At 32.0% G+C, this 22,944-nt stretch overlaps 1 protein-coding gene and 1 long non-coding RNA gene across 2 annotated transcripts in view; both read left to right on the top strand.

The window, feature by feature from the left end:
• Positions 1–7,314: 7,314 nt before the first annotated feature.
• On the top strand, positions 7,315–10,351 carry LOC143049244 (uncharacterized). Its single transcript, XR_012970144.1, has 3 exons — positions 7,315–7,553; positions 8,009–8,224; positions 10,211–10,351. It is a non-coding gene; the product is annotated as an uncharacterized LOC143049244 (long non-coding RNA).
• Positions 10,352–11,365: 1,014 nt separating this feature from the next.
• Positions 11,366–22,944, top strand: part of LOC143049527 (adhesion G protein-coupled receptor B3-like) — a 33,721-nt gene continuing 22,142 nt past the window's right edge. The window contains exons 1-3 of the mRNA XM_076223133.1: positions 11,366–11,375; positions 11,942–12,046; positions 19,647–19,741. Of these exons, the coding sequence (XP_076079248.1) occupies positions 11,366–11,375; positions 11,942–12,046; positions 19,647–19,741 (210 nt within the window). The remainder of the gene's footprint in view (positions 11,376–11,941; positions 12,047–19,646; positions 19,742–22,944) is intronic.

Below are 22,944 nucleotides of genomic sequence, written 5' to 3'. Positions count from 1 at the left end.
ACAGAAAGTGATACCCAATAATTTGAAGGTACTGATACCCCATTTCAGTCCCCACTTTACACATATTTTGTCTTGGCTATGTTTTTTACTACCTATCCATATAACGTTTGTTTTGTCTAATTTAATTTTCAGTCCTGATATCTCAGCATAGAATTGTAATATACGGAGAGATGCATCCAGCGAGGAAGGCGACCCATCTCAAATAAGCGATGTGTCGTCTGCATATTGAGACAAGATATACTCTGAATCGTCTATCGTAATACCCTTTATCTCATCACTACCTTTTACTAAAATGCCTAATATTTCAGCACATAGCAAGAAAAGGTAAGGAGACAAAGGACCACCCTGTCTACAGCCTCTCTCCACACGGAAAAAGTCTGACAGACAGCAGTTCTGGGTGACAGTAGATGTAATATCATTATAAAATGTTTTTATCCAATTAATAATAGAGTCTCCAAAATTAAAATACTTCAGTGTTTCAAAAAGAAAGGCCCATGATATAGAGTCAAAGGCCTTTTCAAAATCAATGAGTAACAATATACCAGGGATATCATTTTCTTCTGTAAATTGTAAAATATCATATATAAGTCTACAGTTCTCCCCAATAAATCTACCCGGGATAAAGCCTGTTTGATCAGAATCAATAATTCTGTTTAGAACTGACTTTATCCTCTCAGCGATACAACTAGAAGCTAGTTTGTATTTTGAATTCAAAAGTGTAATTGGACGCCAATTTTTTAAAAACTGTTTTGACTTGCCTTCTTTAGGAATACATGTGATAACTCCCTGCCTCTGTGTGACAGACATTTCCCCTATCTGATATGAATAATTTATTGACCGCAAAACAAACTTTCCAATGTCTATCCAAAATACTTATAATCCTGGTACCTTTGATAACGATTTACACCACTGGGTCGATGCCACTGCTGGTGGACGTTTAGTCCCCCAGGGTATCACCTTTACAGAAAAAAAATGATATCCCTGGTATATTATTACTCATTGCTTTTGAGAAGGCCGACTCTGTATCATGGTAATTTCTCTTTGAACATGTTGACACACTGAAGTACTTTAGTTTTGGAGATTCCATTATGAACTGGATAAAAACATTTTACAATGAAATTACATAAACTGTTAGAATAGTTGTCGGTCAGACTTTTTCCGTGTGGAGAAATGTTATACATTAGGAGACAGTTTAACTCTTCACCTGTATTTTACTAGTGCAGAAATGTTAATCATTTTACTAAGACATAGTGATGAAATAAAGGGTATTTTGATAGATGATTCAGAGTATATTTTGCCTCAATATGAAGAAGACACATCACTCATTTTAGATGGGTTGCCTTGCTGACTGGATGTATCTCTCCGTATATTACAATTCAATGCTGAGATATCAGTACTGAAAATTGATTTAGACAAAACAAATGTTATATGGATAGGTAGTAAAAGACATAGTCAAGACAAAACATGTGTAAAGTGGGAATTTAGATATATAAAGTTAAACCTAAATTATGTTTCTCGAATACAAAAAATAGAAAAAAAATATCACAAAAATGGTAAAAAAAGTCACTTACCCCGTTTTCCAAAATAACAATTATAAATTCGATAATAATATTTAATCATCTGTTCCTGACCATCCTAGGTCCAGATGATAATATGATACGTCAACTTAATAATACAATTTTTTCAATCATTTGGAATGATAAGCCTGACAAGATAAAACGAGATCTCCTATGTCAAGAATACTAAATAGGGGACCTAAAAAAACTATACCTATAGATTTTGCAGCAGAACAAAATGGTAGAGTGTGTTAAATAAAGTTGTAGAAAATTGGAAAAAATACAATATTGTGTTACCGAAGGTTTCAAAAGACTATTAGTTACATAGTGCGCTAGTGACCTAATACGATATATATGGGGTCAGTAAATTCCATATGGGGTGAGAGCGAAGCTAGAATCCCCATATGGAATTTACTGACCCCATATATATCGTATTAGGTCACTAGCACACTATGTAACGAATTTATCTTACCGACTATCTTAACATGTGATATTTCGTGTAGTGGTCTATAAAAGTGATCAAGTCTTTAAAACTGTTAGTATTATGAACCAACTTCCATAGGGCTATTCAAAAACAAATCACAACAATAACAACTTGTTAGCTTTAAAAGTGTTGAATGGAATTCATTTCGATCGTTCATTATCCATTTAATCATCTGTTGAAAAATTTTAAGATTTTTTTCTCGCCGCCGTGTTGTTTGTATAAAGGGACACAACTCCACTACTAACCTAATATGGAACCTTACTAACCTAATATGGAATATACATGGTCTCCACGAGGTCGCTCTTAACCAATCATATTCTTACAAATGTATAGGAGGTAAGATAAACTAGTTTATGTCGGTTTGAATATAAAATCATTTATTATATCTTGGGTACAAACGCTCTACTCTTTAAAATGAACCTTGTAAATTGTAATTGGTGTACACTTAGCAAGGAAAGAGACAGACACTATAGAACATTTACTTGGGGGTTGTCACATTGCAGCCAACATTCTTGGATTTTCGATATACATGAAGTTCATATTGAAATTCCATTAAATTTGAATATTGTCATTTTTGGCCTCTACGAAAATTAGAAATTGAACTTTATCAAAAATAAAATTATTTTACTGACAAAGTACATTGTGTACAGATCTAAGATGCAAGAAATGAAACCTTATATACAAGGACTTCGAAATATTAATGTGTGGAAGAACCATATACATATGTGTGTATATGAGTATTTGAAAGTATATATATACTGTTTATGCTGTTATACAATACGCATGCACATATATGTTCTTGCACTACTATTACTGCAATTATTATATTAATCCATATATTTCGTACTGTTAAACTATAGTACATACATGCTTGTTATGCTTATCAATTTCACTTGCTTGATAATTGTGCCACAAGCTAAACATATATTGATATCTGTAACGTCATGAAAGAATAAATTAAAAAAGAATACAGAGCTAAATATCATGGAAAAGTACAGAACGATATACCAGAAAACTTTCAAATGTATTCAATTCGGGAAAATGATCTAATCTGATTAACAACAAACTTTACATAGTATTACGTTTTTTTTTAAATATTAAAGATACAGAAAGACTGTCTCAATTTCCCACCTTAAAACGGATTGTTAAATTGTATACATATTTTAAAAGTTAGTGTCAAATGTTATCTACTGTTCATTCATCATAAGTTTCCTGCAAATATGGCATATACCCTTGATTTATACAATATGTCTGTAAGTTGTATTTGTGAAAGTACAAGTTTGTTTGACAACTGGAGAAATTTTAATGAGCTGCTATCAACGTTTTAGTGTTTTCCCTCAAAATAAAATAATGATTGTTACCTCAGAAACATTTTATATCCATTGAAATGTGCTGTATACAGCAATATGCATATAATAAAAATATAACATTGGTGGACAAAAAGATAAATTATGTGATTTGCTACTACATTATTTTTTTTTAATGTCTTAATTTAGTTACACTATCAGTTCAAGTCGAACAAGCATCATATTCAGTCACTATTGGTAGTACAGTGACCTTAGTGTGTACTGTGACAGGTGAATTACCCGTCAGTAATGTCTACTGGCAGAGAGATATTAATAATACCTTAACACAAATTACATCTACAACCAACACCAACAAATATAATGGCAGCACTCCTGGAACACCATCTCTGACTATCTTTAATGCAGAACAAAGAGATGAAGGAAGTTACACTTGTCTAGCCACCACTGATGAATTAACTGGACACAGTACAACTACAACACTGTCTGTTACTGAAAGTGAGTACACTAATTTTGTTACAATATAATTCTGTTATGTTATTATTAGGAGAGTGCTGTTTTAATTTTAAGATTACTGATGAGTTTTCAATGTTGTATTTACTGACAAAGTGTTTGGAATTGGTGCAGTCTAATGCTTGCTGTAATATGTTTCTGCCACCATAATGTTGAAGTGCATACATTATCTAACTATAAAGCTTATATGGAAGTATGTCATTTTACCTTTTACTGAATTATTCCTTTGCTGTATACAGAGTCATTGATCAGATAAATACACAGAAGAGATCTGTTTTAATATATTATGATAGTAGTATATCAAGTATCTCAATGATCAGGGAGATGTTTCTCTTATACTTACAGTACCTGTACCTGTACAACATCCATCAATTTAAAAAATTAGGGGTTCACAGCACAGTTACTTCAAATCTGCTCGTTAAATCAGTACAATCGGAAACATATTGGTGGCACTACAACGACTATAACATGAACAACCAACACAACCAAAACAAGTGCATACCGTGGTAGTACTCCTACTACTCAATCTCTGACTAATTCTTCTGCAGAAAGTGACACAAGATATCATAGATATAGGAAGATGTGGTGTGAGTGCCAATGAGACAACTCTCCATACAAATAACAATTTAAAAAGTAAACCATTATAGGTTAAAGTACGGCCTTCAACACGGAGCCTTAGCTCACACCGAACAACAAGCTATAAAGGGCCCCAAAATTACTAGTAATACATGTTTTGCTTCCAACAGTGTCGGAACTGGACATAGTGCAGCCAGAACACAATCTGTTACATGAAATAGACAGTTAAATACAATTAACATACTTATGTATTTAACTGTCTGAGCTTGTTTTGCTGTATGATAGAAAAACTAAATTGAAAAATAGGGGTCATTTTGTCAAAATTATAAAATGCAAAAAATACATGTTGCAAATAAAACATTTGACATAAAAATTCATAATTAATATGAAATTATAATACAACATTTCTGATACAAAATTACATCACCTAGAATCATATCAATTGAATAAATGACAAAGAATAGCAAAGGCGGGAAGATAAAGCGACCCCACTAATAGACAAATATGCATATCTTTTTCATAAAATGAAATTTAGGTCGGAATGCGGTTAGGAATTTTTTCACAAATTCTATGAAAAGAATTACAAGTCAACAAGACAAAAGCTGATGATAAAAAAACACGCACATAAAGTAAATACACGTGAAATCTTACTGACCCCGCAAGATCATTGACCAGTAATAAAAATGTAATTCTATCATGCACTGGTCATTGGTAAATTCTTTATACGTGAATTCTTTTTATCCAGTTTCAACAATTTATCGTTTAATAAAGAATGACAAATCAGCCCCATTGACCAGTACAGAAACATACATTTACAGTTTAAAATCCTGTTGTGTAAATCTTTTTTTTCAGCCTAATTTTTAATAAGAAAATATTAATAAAGAAAGTTCGATACCATAAACATACAAATGTATACACCGATCAGAGTATGGGCTTGTTTTGCTATTTGATAAACAGACTAAAATAACGAAAAAGGTCATTTTTTAAAATCATAAATTGCAAAAAATGACATTTTGCAATCTTAGAATTTCACAATTAATATGCAAATATTGAAAATATATCATTTGATCAAATAATCACTTGATGTAAATTACCAAATATTAGAATTGACGAACAGAAACCATGGATGACTTGATTTGTATTTAATGACAACAAATAACAAACGCTGATTTTTTTCGGATATTGAATTGTCATGGCAACATGTAATCAAAATTCATTCAAACAACAACAACTGTTACACCAACAGTACACAACCAAAACATTTGTAAATCGATTAAATCTTGATGACGATTGAACTAATCACTGTATCACAGCTGGGCGATCCAAAACTGGTGTACTGAAGGGCGGTCCATACAGCAATTTTTCAGAATTAGCAGAATTATCCATAATCTGCTTAAAATGAAGTAAATTTCGCCAAAATTATCATTCGGACTTAAAGTGCAGAATGATAATCTGCAACAAAATTTACCTATGACAATTCAGGTATATCAAATTTTATGAGCATTTTTTTATCAACATTTTAAACAATTAAAATAATAAAAGATGTTGCATATTTAACATTTATTTAGCAACCAAATTGTCAACATGTCTTATGTTTATGTTAGATATACAACACATTGTGGATGCTTTATGAATGTTTCCAGTGCTGATTGAATTTGATTCAAGAAAATATCATTTCAAATAATTGATAGGTGTACTCCGTCATTAGAAAATAGGACAGAATGACGGTCGTCAAAATCGGGATACTTGAGAACGTATCCTCCTTGTTTGAGTATATAAGATCTCACTCCCCGTTTTAATTTCTTTCTTGTAACTTCCATGGCATGGTCGTCACTTGACTGTTTTGAAAAGGGGATTGTGATATATGCATATTGTGAATGATGTGAAACATTGACATTATCATTGTTAATGACATGTTGCGTATTTCTATTAATTGTAATTCACCGATTCTCAAAAATGCAAAGAAAATGCTAATGAAAACATGGACCTTTATAATGTACATTCATATGGTGAAGAATATACAAATTTCAAAGAGTGTATTTATTGCATTAATATTTCTAAAGTTATGGGTTTGCGACTACCTACTGCACCATATAATTTGTTTCTTCCTTTCAACATAGTTTGTATAATAAACGATGAAGTCGAATTTGTGAGCTCAATTATTCGTAAATAATAGCTTAAACCTAATAAGTATACATTAACCGTTGCAGGGGAATAGTCAATTTTTTGGCGGTTCGTGTTACTTAGTCTTTAGCTTTCTAGAATGTGTTTTGTGTACTGCCTTTTGTTTGTCTTTTTAGCCATGGCGTTCTCCGTTTATTTTCGAATTGTGAGTTTGAATGTTTCTTTGGTATCCTTTGAGTTTCTTTTATTTACATCCGATACTCTGATTTGCCTTACGCATTGACATCAAGTATTGTGTCTTTCGATGGTGCCAGGGAAACCGCTATGAGTTAAACCAAGTTAACGTGGATGGAAGATATAAAAGTATCCAATTTTGAATGAGAAAAACAGATTATACTTCAAATTATTTAACATCTCTTTTAACCATGTTTTGTAAACAAACGAAAAGGCATAAAAGACATATCTGTTTTTACATATTACACTCTAACCTCTCAATTATGTTGTATGTGTCCTATTGATTCTTTGTCGATTGTTATTTTTGGTAACGATCGGTAAACTTCGGGATCAAAATCCAAAAGTTAAGATTTCGACCAGGTCTAGTACATCCAAACATCAATCAAGCCTTTATTGAGATTAATGACAATTATGTTACACATGTTTGTTGGACTGAAAATTTTTCTTTTATAAATTGTGAAAAAATAGAATATTGTGTTTTATGAGATATAGTAAGGAGAATAATATTTTTTTAAGTTTCCAATGTAACGATCACTGAGTTAACCTCTGAAGGTGAAATGGCTGCTGGAAGAAATGTTACTGTGACTTGTAAAGCATATATCACGCCTCCAAAAGACTCTGTTTCTGTCGTCTGGAGGCTAAATGATTCGATGATAAATCCAACTTATTCCTCAAGATGGATACCAAAAATTATACAAAGTAACAATTTAGAAAGATGGCAGTTCCGTTTAACAGTTATCAATATAGAAACAAGTGATTCAGGTAAATAATATATTTTTGTTTTGTTTTAGTCACGTTACTTATCTATAAAAGGGGCATTATCTTCGGGATAAAACAAAAAGATTTTTGGTCATTCATTAATGAAAGTTAAATAGTCAAATAATACTTCTCTTTCATCAGCTAGTTTGGTTCAATGTTGTCAAAATATGAAAAGAAACATCGCTGATGAATGTTTCACTTGCAAATAAATAATTCGACCTCATTGCATCCGTATTCATGTTTCCATGTCAGCTGATGTTTACAGAGTTATCTCTCTGTAGTGGTATGTACCACCTTAAGGACCTAATACAAATTTATTACTTAGGGAAATATGTAAAGGTCGCCCAGGGAAGTGCGCTACAAATGGTTTTAACCAGATATTTTATAAACAACTAATACATTTTATTATAAGTATAGACACTAATTTTATATTAAATTAATTTGTAATTTTTATGAAGGGCTATTAACTTGTGGAGTTGGTGATGGCTATGTTTACTCTGAAGAGACACTGACTTTAAATGTGATTGGCAAACCGACCGTTGATATTTCACCACGTACCTTAACAGCAATACTTGGCGATATTGTCAACATATCCTGCACTGTTGTTTATTCTTTTTCTGTTACTACATCCATCCTATGGTACAAGAACGGTAACATATTTAATGGAAACAGAGGTAAGAAAAGAACAAATGAGCTGTCATTTTCCGATCAGAATGCTATCATTATCGTCATTGAGTTAGATCACACCTGATTGCACGAACAATAGTACATTAATATTGTCTAAATATTTGTGTAAATAGAATGAAATATTACTCTTTTCGTACTTGTTTATTTCTTTTTCAGTCATGCTTCATTTCCCTTATTGTAGTATATATTTGTTCACATTATATAACACAACTGACACTACGTGCAAAGGTTTTTTTGTTACCCAAAATATTTCATTTATAAGAAGCTTTTGTAAAATGTTTACAAATATAATGCCTTCCCATAGTATTAAATGAGCATAGATCATAAATGACATGACATTGCAATTTGAATTGTGACGTTAAACCTATGCAGCTAATATCTTATAGGAATATTATACCATGGTTTTTGATTTTAGTTTCTTGTGTATAATTCGGAGTTTAGTATAACGTTTATTATCACTGAACTAGTACATATTTGTTTAGGGGCCAGCTGAAGGACTCCTCCGGGTGCGGGAGTTTATCGCTGCTTTGAAGACCCATTGGTGGCCTTCGGCTGTTCTATGGTCGGGTAGTTGTCTCTTTGATCCATTCCTTATTTCCATTCTCTTTTTTATTTTGTTTTCAAAGCAAAAGAAGAACCTAGAATTGTTCATAGCATTTATAAATGGACATATGACATTGGTGCCAATTTTGAAAATATATTTTTTTCATTTGCGCCAAGACATAGTTTTCATTTACGCCAATTGTTAATTTTTCATTTACCCCAATTTAATTTGATCGGGTAAGATCTGATCATTTTAGATAATTAACGTTAGTGAGGTTAACTCAAGTAAGTGTTGTTCAATGAGTACATGTTGATTTTATATGTACATGGTTATACATACATGTTGAGCGCATTGATTTATGATCAGGAGGATCTCTTGCACATAGAAACCAATCGGGGAAATAAGTCCACAATATTTGATGGACATTATTAAACAAAATCATCCTACCTACCTCCAACCAAGGGATTTAAAGAATGCTTCACTAGTTGTTTATAGGGAGAGACGTAAATATACCCTAATATTGTCCAAGACTAGGATGTAAACACAGCCATCAACTTCATGACCATTAAAACAAAAAAGTTAAAAATTCATAGCTTGTGAATGACATTGAAAGTGGAATAATTATGTTTGCAAGCGATGTGTATTTGAAATGTAGGTGTGATTATATAACCGTATCATTAATTGATGGAACTTTCAAGTGCGGCCCCAAATATTTTTTATCCGATATACACTTAACCTCCTCTAAATCCCACTTCCACCTTGCCGTGCTGAGCAGTTGCAGATAGCAGACTGGAGGGACATTTTTGTTATTATATCAATAAATACATCAAATGCATCGAAGAACCAAATAAACAACCTTGCCTTTTGTGATGAAAGAAGCATGCACAAAAGTTGTGAGATATTAACTAGCAGATTCATACACGATGTATTAACTGTCAGATTCAATTAAGGAAAATTTTCACTTTATGTTGGTCCGTATAAGGGTTTATATCATGTCATAAATAGTAAGAACTTGTTAAAGAAGGGATCTTAATTGTGATTCAACTCAGTTATATCTATGCTGTATGTGACAATGAGCCCTAAATACACTGGTTTACTTAATGTGAGTTTGTTATCTCCAAAATATGTAAAAATTACATCCTTTGGTCAGTGTATAATTCTTGATGAAAAATACATTAGTTTATATGAAGTGTTTATATTTTGATGCATTTCTGCTTTCAATTTGGATTACTATTTGCTAACGAATATTATTTTAAACTATCTAATTATTTCAGATATCAATATTAAAGTATCATAATGGTACATATTATTTCCACTGACTAATCATTCTTTCAGAATATGTAAGCTATTTCCGTTTTCGAATGTTTGTTATTCCATGGTTCTAGATTATTTAAATCAACACTTTTAATGGACATTTATTCGAATTTAGATGAAGTTATAACACATGCTGACAATGCACATGCTACACTGGTTATATATGGAATCCAAAACTCTGCTCAGTATGCATGTTCTGGAATTAACAATTATGGAGAAGGCGATCGCCTCACCTCTCATATCACCGTTATAGATCCTGATAGTAAGTATATATGTATTACCCAGAATGTGATACTAACAGGAGGCTATGTTATATCTAAAACAGCTCGAATGAAAATGGGTTGATATATCAAATAAATAAATACTTCAAAATAGCAATTACACGGCAGAACTAATCTATAATGTCAAAATAGAACAGGTTTTATTTATTCTAAAGGAAATATTAAGTTGTCTTTATAGTTTAATTGTTTATTTAATTAATTCGTGTTTCTCGTTTTTTATATAGATTAGACCGTTGTTTTTCCCGTTTAAATGGTTTTACACTAGTAATTTTGGGGCCCTTTATAGCTTGTTGTTCGGTGTAAAGGCCGTACATTGACCTATAATGGTTTACTTTTATAAATTGTTATTTGGATGGAGAGTTGTCTCACTGGCACTCATACCACATCTTCCTATATCTTTTTATTTTGAAGAAAAAATAAATATATTGAAATAAAAAAAACCTGGTTGCTAAGAGAACAGTTGAAGGCGTTTTAATCTTAAATTTATTGACGAAACTTGAAGCAGTTACTTTAAATGTCAGATGATAGATTTCTAAACATTCTAAGATTGTAGTAGTTTGATATGACACAAATAATTTATAAGTTACTCACGGTATCCATAATGTACCTCTGGTGGCATAGGATTATAACAATAAGAAGATGTGGCATGATTAACAATGACAAAAATCTCCACACTAGAGACCAAATAACGAAATTAATAAAGGTTATTTTACGGTCTTCAACAATGAACAAAACTCGTACTGCATAATAAAAAAGTTATGGTATGATTGTCAAGGAGACAACTCTCCACAAGAGACCAAAATGAAACATACATTTACAACTATAGGTTACCGTATAATAAGCTATAAAAGGTTCCAAAATGGAAAATGAAACAATTCGAACAAGAAAACTAACAGATTGATTTATTTACAAATCAATAAACGAAAAACAAATATGATATACAGCAAAATACGACAACCAACTCCAAAATTGGATCAAGCAAATACAAAATGTGTCGTGGTAAACTTGTGCCAAACCTACCCCTAAAAACGTTTACAAGTAACTCAAATGAAAGTACAAAACAATAAATAAGTGACGAACAGACATACCCGACTAGGCAGGAACTATACATTCCTTACGACAAAAAGGACACAATGTTCAGATCTAAGAATACTCGCAGTTATTGAGTTACTATTTGACAGCTATTTCAAAACCAATAAAAACTAATTAATAAAACATGTATATAATACTAAAATAATAAGAATATTTAAAGAAGCGATACATTAGCACAGATTGTATCCAACTTTCCAAGGTCGGTATACAACATCGTCAAAAAAGTATCATGTGCTATACTGTTTGAAATAAGTTCAACAGGTACAGTTGTCAATAATACAAATGTATCTGTTACATGTAGCTGTACTAAACATTACAATCAAATGTAATGTCGGAGGCTATTGTGTACAAAGAAATTATTTTATGTAGTGCAGTGTGATAATACTGGAAAAGCAAAACAATACTCTTTTTAATTCTCTACTTTTAGGGATAATTACTTCCGACAATCATGCCAATCTTTTGATTTCTTTTAGATGTTTACCAATATTGCCCTTCGAACGTTGATCAGTTTGGAAGCAACTGGGAAATTAGTATTGAAAATGCAATCGCCATAAATCCATGTCCTGGGAATCGCACAGGTAACTTGACATCGACACTTTATATGTAAATCACTTTTAGTTGTTTCATTGGCATTGTCTCGTTGAATTCTGCAGTAATTCTTCCTTATCAAAATAATAAACAGATATTTAATAATTATGTTGTATATGTTTCTGAGAAAATTGAATGTAAGCTATTTTGGTTTTGTAAACAGTTATGGCATATCTGAGTCACAGAAAGGAGGTGCTTGACTCGTTTGTTTTGAGAAAACAATCTTTCTGTGTTGTGAAGTTACACTATTGTTCCAGGTAAAGGTTATTGTAATTACCTATTAAAACGTTTAAGGAGTATAGAAATTTCAGAAAAATATAAACATTTATTTTTCATTACAAATTTTATTGATTACCTTTTAGTAGTTGTTACTTTATTATATGGTACAAAAATAATTTAAAAAAAAATCAATTCATGTTGGCCCCACATGAAATTTAAAATGTAGATATCTTTGAAAACGCTCCAAATTATCTCCCTTTGGTAAAGAAAATGTCATTTTTTGCCATTAGAATTGAAATATATATTTTTTATCATTATATTCAATTAAGCTATAATACTTAAACTGAACTATTGTAAAATTTGAGCGATTTCTGTAATAAAGTTCGTTTTTAGCTCACCTGGCCCGATGGGCCAAGTGAGCTTTTCTGATCACTTGGCGTGCGTCGTCCGCCGTCGTCGTCGGCGTTAACTTTTTACATTTTGAACGTCTTCTAGAGAACCACTGAATTTAATGAAACCAAACATGGCATGAATATTCCGTATGAGGTGCTGACCAAGTGTTGTTACTCTGTAGCCGATCCATCATCCAAGATGGCCACCAGTAGGGGACTGAGTTTAATAAAGGACTCTATGGGAAATGCATACAAATGTTTCCTTTTAGAGAACAACTGAATGGAATGAATTCAAACATAGCATGGATGTTCCTGATGAGATGCTGACCAAGTGTTGTTACCTTGTAGCCGATCCATTATCAAAGATTGCCGCCAGCGGGAGACCAGTTTAAGATAGAACCCTATGGGAAATGCATACAAAATTGTTCTTCTAGAGAACCACTGAATTGAAAGAAACCAAACATAGCATAAATGTTCCATTTCTAATGAGGTGCTGGCCAAGTGTTGTAACTTTGTAGCCAAATTTTTCTCTTTTTAAATGATTTCAAAAACCCAAGTAGAGTCCGGTGAGCGATACAGACACTAGTTTATTTCGATATTACCTCTATTTCTCCTATTAGTGTAACTGAAAAAAGGTAACTTTACAAAAATGCATGCTTCTTTCGAAGGCAGATTGTGAGCGTAAATGAACAGTGACGCCATTTTTAAAATTTATTTTCCTATTAAGTATTAGATAAAGCAGAAGGTCGGTCCGGTAAGACCCCTTTTTGGCCCCAAAATATAACAGTTTTACAAAATTGTTAAAATGTAAACTTTTAATTATTTATTGGACAGTTGAATGTTTCTGCTACATAAATATGGGCTGTTTTTGACCATACAATGCACATATATCGGGTTTTAGCACCATTAAGTCATACTAAATTACTGAAATCTTCAAAATTCTAGCATTTTAGGTAAATTTTAGACGGTTTCCGTGTAAAACGAAAGTGGCCGCATTCGTGTTCATCCTTAATATTGGAATGTAAGTTGTATTTTATGATAATGCATAACATATATAAAGGTTGTGGATGAACACGGATGCGGCCACTTTCATTTTTGACAAAAACCATCTGTAAAGTGACATTTTTCAGCATATTTGGTAGATTTTTCATATTTGAGCTTGAATCGGATCGTTTTTAATGACTAAATCAGTTAAAATCTTTCACATTAACTAATTGAATCAAGTGAAATAGACACTTAAGTGTTTAAAAAGTGGTCAAAATCTTTCGTCAGATGAAACTGAAATTTGAGGCCAAAATGAGTCCTTACCGGACCTACTCCTTTCATTTATAGAAAGATAAATGATATCCTATATAAAATAAAAAAATGATTTAGACCCGCGAGTCCCATTAAACCAGCTGCATTTGTTTGCACCTGTCCTAAGTCAGGAATCTGATGTTCAGTGGTTGTCGTTTGTTAATGTGATTCATAAATGTTTATAGAGATTAGACCGTTGGTTTTCCGTTTTGAATGTTTTTATACCAGTCATGTTTTTGTGTCCATTATAGATTGCTGTTCGGTGTAAGCCAAGGCTCCTTATTGAAGACTGTATTTTGAGCTGTAATGGTTTATTTTTACAAATTATAACCTGGATGAGGAGTTGTCTCATTGGCAGTCATACCTCATCTTCTAATATCTATTCAAACATAAAAAAAACCCAGATACACACTAGATAAATCAAAAGTTAAGTACAAGAGTACTATATATTTACATGTTCACCTAATTTGAACAACTCCTTCTCTATTGGAACTATTGGAAGTGTTAAAGTCATATGAATTGAGTGACTGGGGACAAATAATATAAATCCAATTCTTGAACCAAATGCATGCTTATATCAGAAACTTAGTCTTCTGTGCAAGATTTTATCAATTTTTAACCGGATTTTTGTGACAAAAATGTCGGTTATTGATTTGGGGATGTACGTCGGGCGGTCGGGCGATATTTTTAATATGTTGTTACTTACAACAAAATAAAGGTCAAGTTCAATGACGATTTTAACTTTTACCGTTCAGAAGTTATGGTTCTTGGAAGATTGAAAAATGGCATTTCCAGTCGTGTCCGTACATTTACGCATGAACTGTTCAACCAAAGCTTCCCAAATTTTAACATGTTGTTACTGATGACAAAATGGAGGTCAAGTTCAATAATGACGATTTTTACTTTTACCGTTCAGGAGTTATGGTTCTTGAAAGATTGAAAAATGACTATTCCAGTCGTGTCCGTGCATTTACGCATGAACTTTTCAACCGAAGCTGTTCAAATTTTAATATGTTGTTACTGATGACAAAATGGAGGTTAAGTTCAATAATGTCGATTTTGACTTTTACCGTTCAGGAGTTATGATTCTTGAAAGATCAAAAAATGGCGTTTCCATTCATGTTGTTACATTTACTCATGAACCATTCAACCTAAGCATTTCAAATTTTAATATGTTGATACTGATGACAAAATTGAGGTCAAATTTGATATTGACAATTTTCACTTTTACCGTTCATCAGTTATGGTTCTTGTGATATTGGCAGGACACAAATAAATGTTAATAAATCCGGTTTGCTGTCGTTGTGACAGCCTCTTGTTACGTTTCAATATCGTATTTTCGTTAAAAAAAATAGTCACCTTTGTAAACAATTAACAAAGAAGCATGAATATTTAGGTAGGCACGTGTATAACATGAGTAATAAGAATATTTGTATGAAGGGGCGATGTATACGTTTGTTGCGTCTCTCTGCCAATTTTTTTTCTCCTTCGCACTTGCGTATTGAGATCTCCAGATTTTTATGAGAAAGGTCACGCTGAGGTAGCTGTATACGGAAAACATGTCGGCGAATTGTTTAGCTGGAAGCTGAACAAATTAAATAATTTTCTTCAGAAAAAGTTTATGTATATAAGTTTTATTATAAAGAATAGCCATTTAGTAATAATTTAATTTTGGATGTAACGCATCTTTTGATTTGCTGACAGTGTTTCGTCTATTATCTCATATACATAATTTTGTCATGTGATCAAGACGTCATCAACGATTTTTCCTGATTTATTCCGGTTTAAAATGGAATTTAGAATTTACTTATAAGGAATAGCTGTAATATTTGTTTCTGTCAAATCGAAATAACATAAAAAATGTGGTGCACATGGTAAAAAACACGCTTCGGGGGTTATTCAGTGTTCACCACACTTTTTACGTTATTTATTAATAGACAGAAAAAATATTACAGTCATTGCTTAATTAAAAAAAATATGCACCAATTAGTTTTAATTTGAAGTTACATATACATTTGGTTAACGGAACATCTCTTGACTGGCCTATGGGGGTAGACATTTGCTTTGGGCTAAATTTGTAAGATATAAAAATGGATATATTTTTGGACTTGTGCTGTACATTTACACAAACAAAAGATTTGACAAAAAAACCAGTTTGATTATTTTTAATGCAACAAAATGCTATAAAGAACTAATAGAGGAACCAATTGTGGTATGTGGCCATAATACAAGGAGAGTAACTATGTTTTGTTTCATTGTGATCAACAGTTGGTTGCATGTGTACCGGATCATACGATCATGTTGGCCATACGCGTATTGTTATGCCTATATGAGTAAAACATTAGTTTATAAATTAACGGACCGGACAAATGAGTATTTAGAACATATCGGTACTTTTTTGAATATGCACAAAACTTAACGAAATCCCCTCCTAAGTTTCAAAATAACAAGCTTTTTATAACACTAGTATATATTGATAAGAGATAAATAAAGAAACAAAAATAAGCAAAAAAAAAATATATACACCAATGTGCTTCTTTATGAGATACATGTATTAGGCATTGCAATTTTGGCGGGAAAATGTTCTCTCTTAAATTTTCATGGCTTTACCACTGACAAGTTTAAGTTCTCAAAATTGTTTGTTTGTTTAACAAGTTTCCTGTTAGTCAGGCATTTGACTAGTCATATAACAGTTCATCAGATATGTATTGGTGTTTTTGTTTTCCCAACATCGACATCTTGAGTTTCGTAAGGCCAAATCTATAATGAAGATGTAAAACTATTTGACAATAATACTTATTTGTAAGTATTAATCACTTTATTAGATTGATCATTTGATCATGTAACAATGATTTTCTCTTTATTTATGATACACATTTTCAACGTTCATAATCTTAACTACCTAAATAAAGGCAACAGTAGTATACCGCTGTTAAAAAGTTATAAATCGATTGAGAAAAAACAAAAAAACGGGTTACAACGAAAACCGAGTGAAAAGCATCGAAACAGAAACAGTTAAGAGCAATAAAAAACAAACGACAATGCCACGCATACTGAAACGAAATATAAGATCACAACTGCTATGTTCATTACTTGGTACAGGACATTTTAGACAAAAATGGTGGATTGAACCTGGTTTTGTGACTAGCAACACCTCGTACTTTCATGGCATTGTTAAATATAACACTATATTAACAACATTAGATGACAGGATTGCAGTTCAAATAAAATCAAATACATTCAGGACAGACAAAAACACAAATAAACAAATCAACACAATACAAAAACAATAAGATACGCGTATGGTCGTATCAAATGAGTTTGTACGCAAAGGCCATACGCGCATGGCCCAATACTCATATGGTCTGGAACATATGCAATATACAGGATGGACAGTATTAAGTTTGCCTAATAACATTCATTGAAAGAAGTCATTTTCAAAATAATGCAATGATCCCCCGATTTTTATTAGCTCGAAACCGAAAACAGTTATTATAAAATTATGCTACTAAGACTTGAATATCAATTGGAACAGATCCAATAGATTTAGTACAAAGACGTCATTAACAGTTAGATAAAAATATGACCTTGTTCAATGCCGACATTGTTTATCTTGATCTTGTTTTTATGTTCATTTAGTTCCGAAAAAATCCCCCAAAATCATCATTCACATTATTCCTTCCTTTTTAGCTCACCTGGTCCGAAAGATCCATGTGAGGTTATGCCATATTTTAGATCCTGTCGTCTGTCGTCCTCTATCGTTGTCGTCGTCGTCGTCGTAAATTATAACCAGAATCTTCACATCTGAAACACCTAAACAAAATATCTTCAACTTAATGTTCTTTACTGTATCTAGTTTATAATTTGTATCCGAGGTTTTGATCTTTTAACTAACACGACCACCATGGCAAAACTAGAACAAAGTGGTCAAATGAAATCTTTAGTTTATATCTCAAAAAACTAAAGTATTTAAAACAAATCTGTCGAGGGGTAAATAAATTTGATAGGAAATTGTCCAGTTTTGTTGGTTATTGTCTTGAATATAATTAAAGATACAAATAATTTAAACAGCAAAAATTTTCTGCAAAGTAAGATCTACAATAAATTTAATAAATACCAAAATTATCAATTGACCCATTAAGGAGTTTTGGATTTTTATCTCAAAAACTATAGCAGTTAGTGCAAAAGGGAGTTAAAGTGATAAGAAAGTCAAAATATATCTGCTATGAAATTTCCAATTGGACCACTCATTATATGGTTACTGTTAGAAATAGTTTATTTTTATGAAATTTTATGGTTTTTTGTTTTGAAAGATAGAGAAAAGGTGTAAATAGCAAAAATGTTCAGCTAAGTTGGATCTACTAATTGTTTCTAATGCTTTTTCAAAAAATCTTATTCTCTGAAACTACTGGGCAAAATACTTTTAACTTAAACTTAATGTTACCTAGGGTATCTGGTTTTTAAATAGTTTTTTCGAAGTTTTGATCCATCAACAATAATGGCCACCATGGCTAATTAGTTATCAAAGATACCAGGATTATAATTTAGTACCCCAGACGCGCATTTTGTCTACATAAGACTCATCAGTGACATATTTATAAGCCAAACAAGTAAAATGTTAAAGAGCATTGAGGATCCATATCTAAAAAGTTGTGCCAAATACGGCTAAGGTAATTTATGCCTGGGATAAAAAATATTCTTAGTTTTTCGAAAAATTCAAGGTTTTGTAAACAGGAAATTTGTAAAAATAACAACATTATTGATATTCATGTCAACACCGAAGTGTTGACTACTGGGCTGGTGGTACCTTCGGGGACGAAACGTCTACCAGCAGTGGCATCGACCCAGTGGTGAAAATAGTTTTCAAAGGTACCAGGATTATAATTCAGTGCGCCAGACGCGCGTTTCGTCTACATAAGACTCATCAGTGACGCTGATATCATATAGGGGACTAAGGGAGTTTTTGCCTTATATCTAAAAAATTGCTGGATCAATAGCAAAAGTGTAATGGAGTTACATTTTGTGTGAAAGTCAATCCGGGTTACAAACTAAAACTGAGGTAAACACATCAACAATAAGAGGAAAAGATCGACACAACAGAAACCCTGAAGTGCAACAAAAAACCAAAACGACAATGCAACACACACATAACCGAACTTCAAGATAACAACTGCAATCTTCCTGACTTGGCCCAAAACATCCTAATAAAAAAATGGTGGGTTGAACATGACCAATAGAAATGGAACATAGGGACCCAATCAGTTTTAGCTTATATCTATAAAAAAATACCTTAACTAAAATTACAGGTGAAAAATATCAGGCTCGTATAAGCCTCTTGTTTCTTGTACTATATTGACAAGTCCTTTGCTGCAAATGCATTCACTCTAGGTAGCAGTGGCACAATATCGTGCAACGGTGTATTCAGTTAGAAGTAATCGGTTTACACTTTTTTGACGTTGCAAAATAATTAGAAAATATAAAACCTCCTTAGGGGTTTTCTAAATCTTCATTGTTTAAATTGTAGAAATTACATTTTTGATATTTGCGACAGTGCTTGTAATACTGAAGAATAATAAGATAATTTGTTAGCCAAAAAAAATTGAACGGACGGATAAAAAAAAATTAAACTCAAAACTGAACTAGCATTGAATATCGCACATGAAAATTTACGTTGATTTTGTAGGTACAACATCTCGATTTTGTAACAGTTATGGCGAATGGGAAGAACCGAATTACAGTACATGCATATCCAAGGATCTTTTAAATCTGACCTTACAGGTATAAATATAAATATTTCTTTTTTCTTATAGTCAGGGCCTGTAATTTATTTCTTGCATGACGAGGTCTTTCTCGTATCATATTGCTCGGAATGTTACGACATAAATCAACCACGAATTGAATAATGACAACAGTAGTATACCGCCGTTCAAAAATCATAAAACCGAGGAAACACATCAACTTTAAGAGGAAAACTACAGAAACACTAGAGTGCAACAAAACAAACTACAATTAAACATACATAGAAACGAACTATTATATAACAAATGCCATATTCCTGGCTGGTTACAAGACATTTCAAGAAAAAAAAGTGTGTTAAACGTGATTTAATGGCTAACCAAACATCGCGCTTTATATCAATGTTAAATATACCGCTACAATGACAACATGACATGACAGGAATACAGTACAAATAAATGCAAGAACACATATGACAGTAAAATACATAAATAAATAATATAATATAATAGTACATTTCGACATGTTAACCAAAGAATAACAACGAGTATCTAAAACTAATTTTTAACATTACACAAAAAACAGCATTTTAAATTTACGAACTGTGCGCCATACGAATGTGACAAAGACACAAAAAGGGATGTCTCATGTAAATTAAAAAAAAATCGCAGACATTTTCTAAATTTAGGCATTTTGGAAAATGCCTGAAAACTTTAGTCATTTTCTGAAATGCCTGTAAGATTCAGTCATTATACATAATGACTAAATTTTCTAGGCATTTTGAAATATGCCTGGAAAAATTGAAAGGCATTGTAAAAATGCCTGAAATTATTTTAGAAAATACAATGTTAAGAAAAACAAATGAAAGCTTTGAACACCAGAGCTGTTTTATTTATGATAATTACTGAATTAAAAATACAAGAGCTTAAATAATCAAGAATATATTTTATTGAATTATCACAATTCACACAAGCACAGAACTTGACATTTTTTAAAGAATTTCTCAAAATGTTTGCACGACAGAACTGTACAGAATATTTGTCCTGATTTTTTGCAAAATATACTGTCTGGCGTAAAACCTGATTTAACAATCCGCCCACATTTGGAGAAATCTAGGTCACACTTTTAACTCTGTCATTACCTTTACTGATAAAATGCTGAACGTTAGGCAACATAAGGTTTCGCTATAAGCACACACGTCACACATGTATTTCTTCTTTTTCATATGTTCCCAAAAAAAATCAAAGTATAATAACATGACTGGTTTATCCGCATCTTTTGACTTATAGCTTTAAACGGACTCAAGCAGATCCCATGACGGATGATCCCTCTTTAGAGGAACCGCTTCTCCTGTCAAAGCACTGTTATTTTTCTTTTTCTTTGTCGATTTTTAGCTCTCCTAGCCAAAGGAGTCAAATGAGTTTTCTAAAAATGTAAATGTCAAATTTGTTCTATTGCCATAACAATTTGTCATTTTTGACAAAATAATCATAAATTCACTGTTGGTATCTCAAATACAGAGTGAGTACGTACCAAAAAAAACATATCATATGTCAAAAAAAAATTCCGATCTGGTTTTTGGAGAATAAATTAGTTCTACCGAACCATTAGTTATTTTCTTTGCAAGATATTGTGTTTTTTTCAACTTTTGCCATATGCATCTCAATAATATCCTCCTTCTACAAATTGCCTGAAACTCAACAGGCAATTTGTTGAATTTTGCTTAAAAATTTCAGTCATTTTACAAAATGACTAGGTATTTTTAGTCATTTTGTATAATGACTGTCAAGTTTAGGCATTTTCTAAATTGCCTGAAAATTCAGTCATTTTACAAAATGCCTAAATTTAGAAATTGCCTTTAACATATATATATATATATATATATATATATATATAAAGTCTCTGAATGATTGTATAATAAAAACTATAACACAAATTCCCATACGTTTCGGCCATTACGGCCTTCTTCATTGGAATAAATTACAACATTCACAACAAATATATATGAATGTTGTAATTTATTCCAATGAAGAAGGCCGTAATGGCCGAAACGTATGGGAATTTGTGTTATAGTTTTTATTATATATATATATATATATATATATATATATATATATATATATATATATATATATATATATATATATATATCGAGATCAGGTTTATTATTATGTTATTTGAAGTATGTTATAACAATTACAAGAATACAAATATATAGAATTGTGTTAGTAATTGTATAATTAATTGTATTATCTAGTTTAAACTAAAATTTTATAAATGAACTGGGTGATTAATGATCTTTACTTTAACATTCGAATATAAAATATAAAATAGAATTAACTACACGATAAAACAGAAAATAATATCCCATCAGAATAAATAAAACATCATCAACTAAATATGAGTGCTGGATGTACAAATGCTGAGACACGTCTTATAGCAATGCGAATTCACACTCAGCAAAATAATCATATTCTGGAATAGGTCAAATTTGGTCTTAAAAGACCTGGGGCCGGTTGTTCAACTTGTCGTTAACTTAACGGTAGTGTTAGCCTTAACGTGTCGTTAAAAAGTTTAACGTGGCGTTACTTAACAGAAGGTTAAAAAGCTGTTGTTCAAGTTGATTTAACGGTAGCGTTAGCTAACGTGACCGTTAACATATCTTAACCTATCGTTAAATTTTAACTATGGTTTAGAGACTATTTTAGTTACCAATAATTAAGATTTTGTGAACTTCCTCCATAAACAAATATGGCCGACTTACCTTCTGCTAATGCATGTACCCAGTCCAGTGTAAAGACAACAAGGGAAAGAAAGCCCAATTTCTCAGAAGCAGAAATAAATTTACTCCAAGTTGAATTTGAAAAGAACTTTGCTGTCATTAATGACAAATTTGGTAGTGCTGTGACCAATAAAAGAAAGACAGCAGTCTGGGGAAGAATTTCCATGATGGTTACTTCTCTTGGTGTTGCCCATAGGTCAGCCAAGGAGTGTAAAGATAAGTGGGGCAGCACCAAGAAAGAGGCAAAGAAGATATTTTCCGTAAAGAAGAGAGACCATGGAAAAACAGGTGGTGGACCACAGGCTAAACCAGTGAGAGTAGCAGTTAATAGGACCATAGACCTGTGTAAGGACTCTGCTTCCTTCAAGGGCATAGGAGGTGTAGAAAGCTGCATTATTGGTATTTAATATTTTGTCTTATCAATTTAAAATTTCTGTACATCTTTCTCTGGATATTCCTATAC

The sequence above is a fragment of the Mytilus galloprovincialis genome, chromosome 10 (genome assembly GCF_965363235.1).
Source record: "Mytilus galloprovincialis chromosome 10, xbMytGall1.hap1.1, whole genome shotgun sequence".
Classification (NCBI taxonomy): Eukaryota; Metazoa; Mollusca; class Bivalvia; order Mytilida; family Mytilidae; genus Mytilus; species Mytilus galloprovincialis.
The sequence above is the reverse complement of the archived record's forward strand: the minus strand, read 5'-3'. Positions and strand labels throughout refer to the sequence as shown.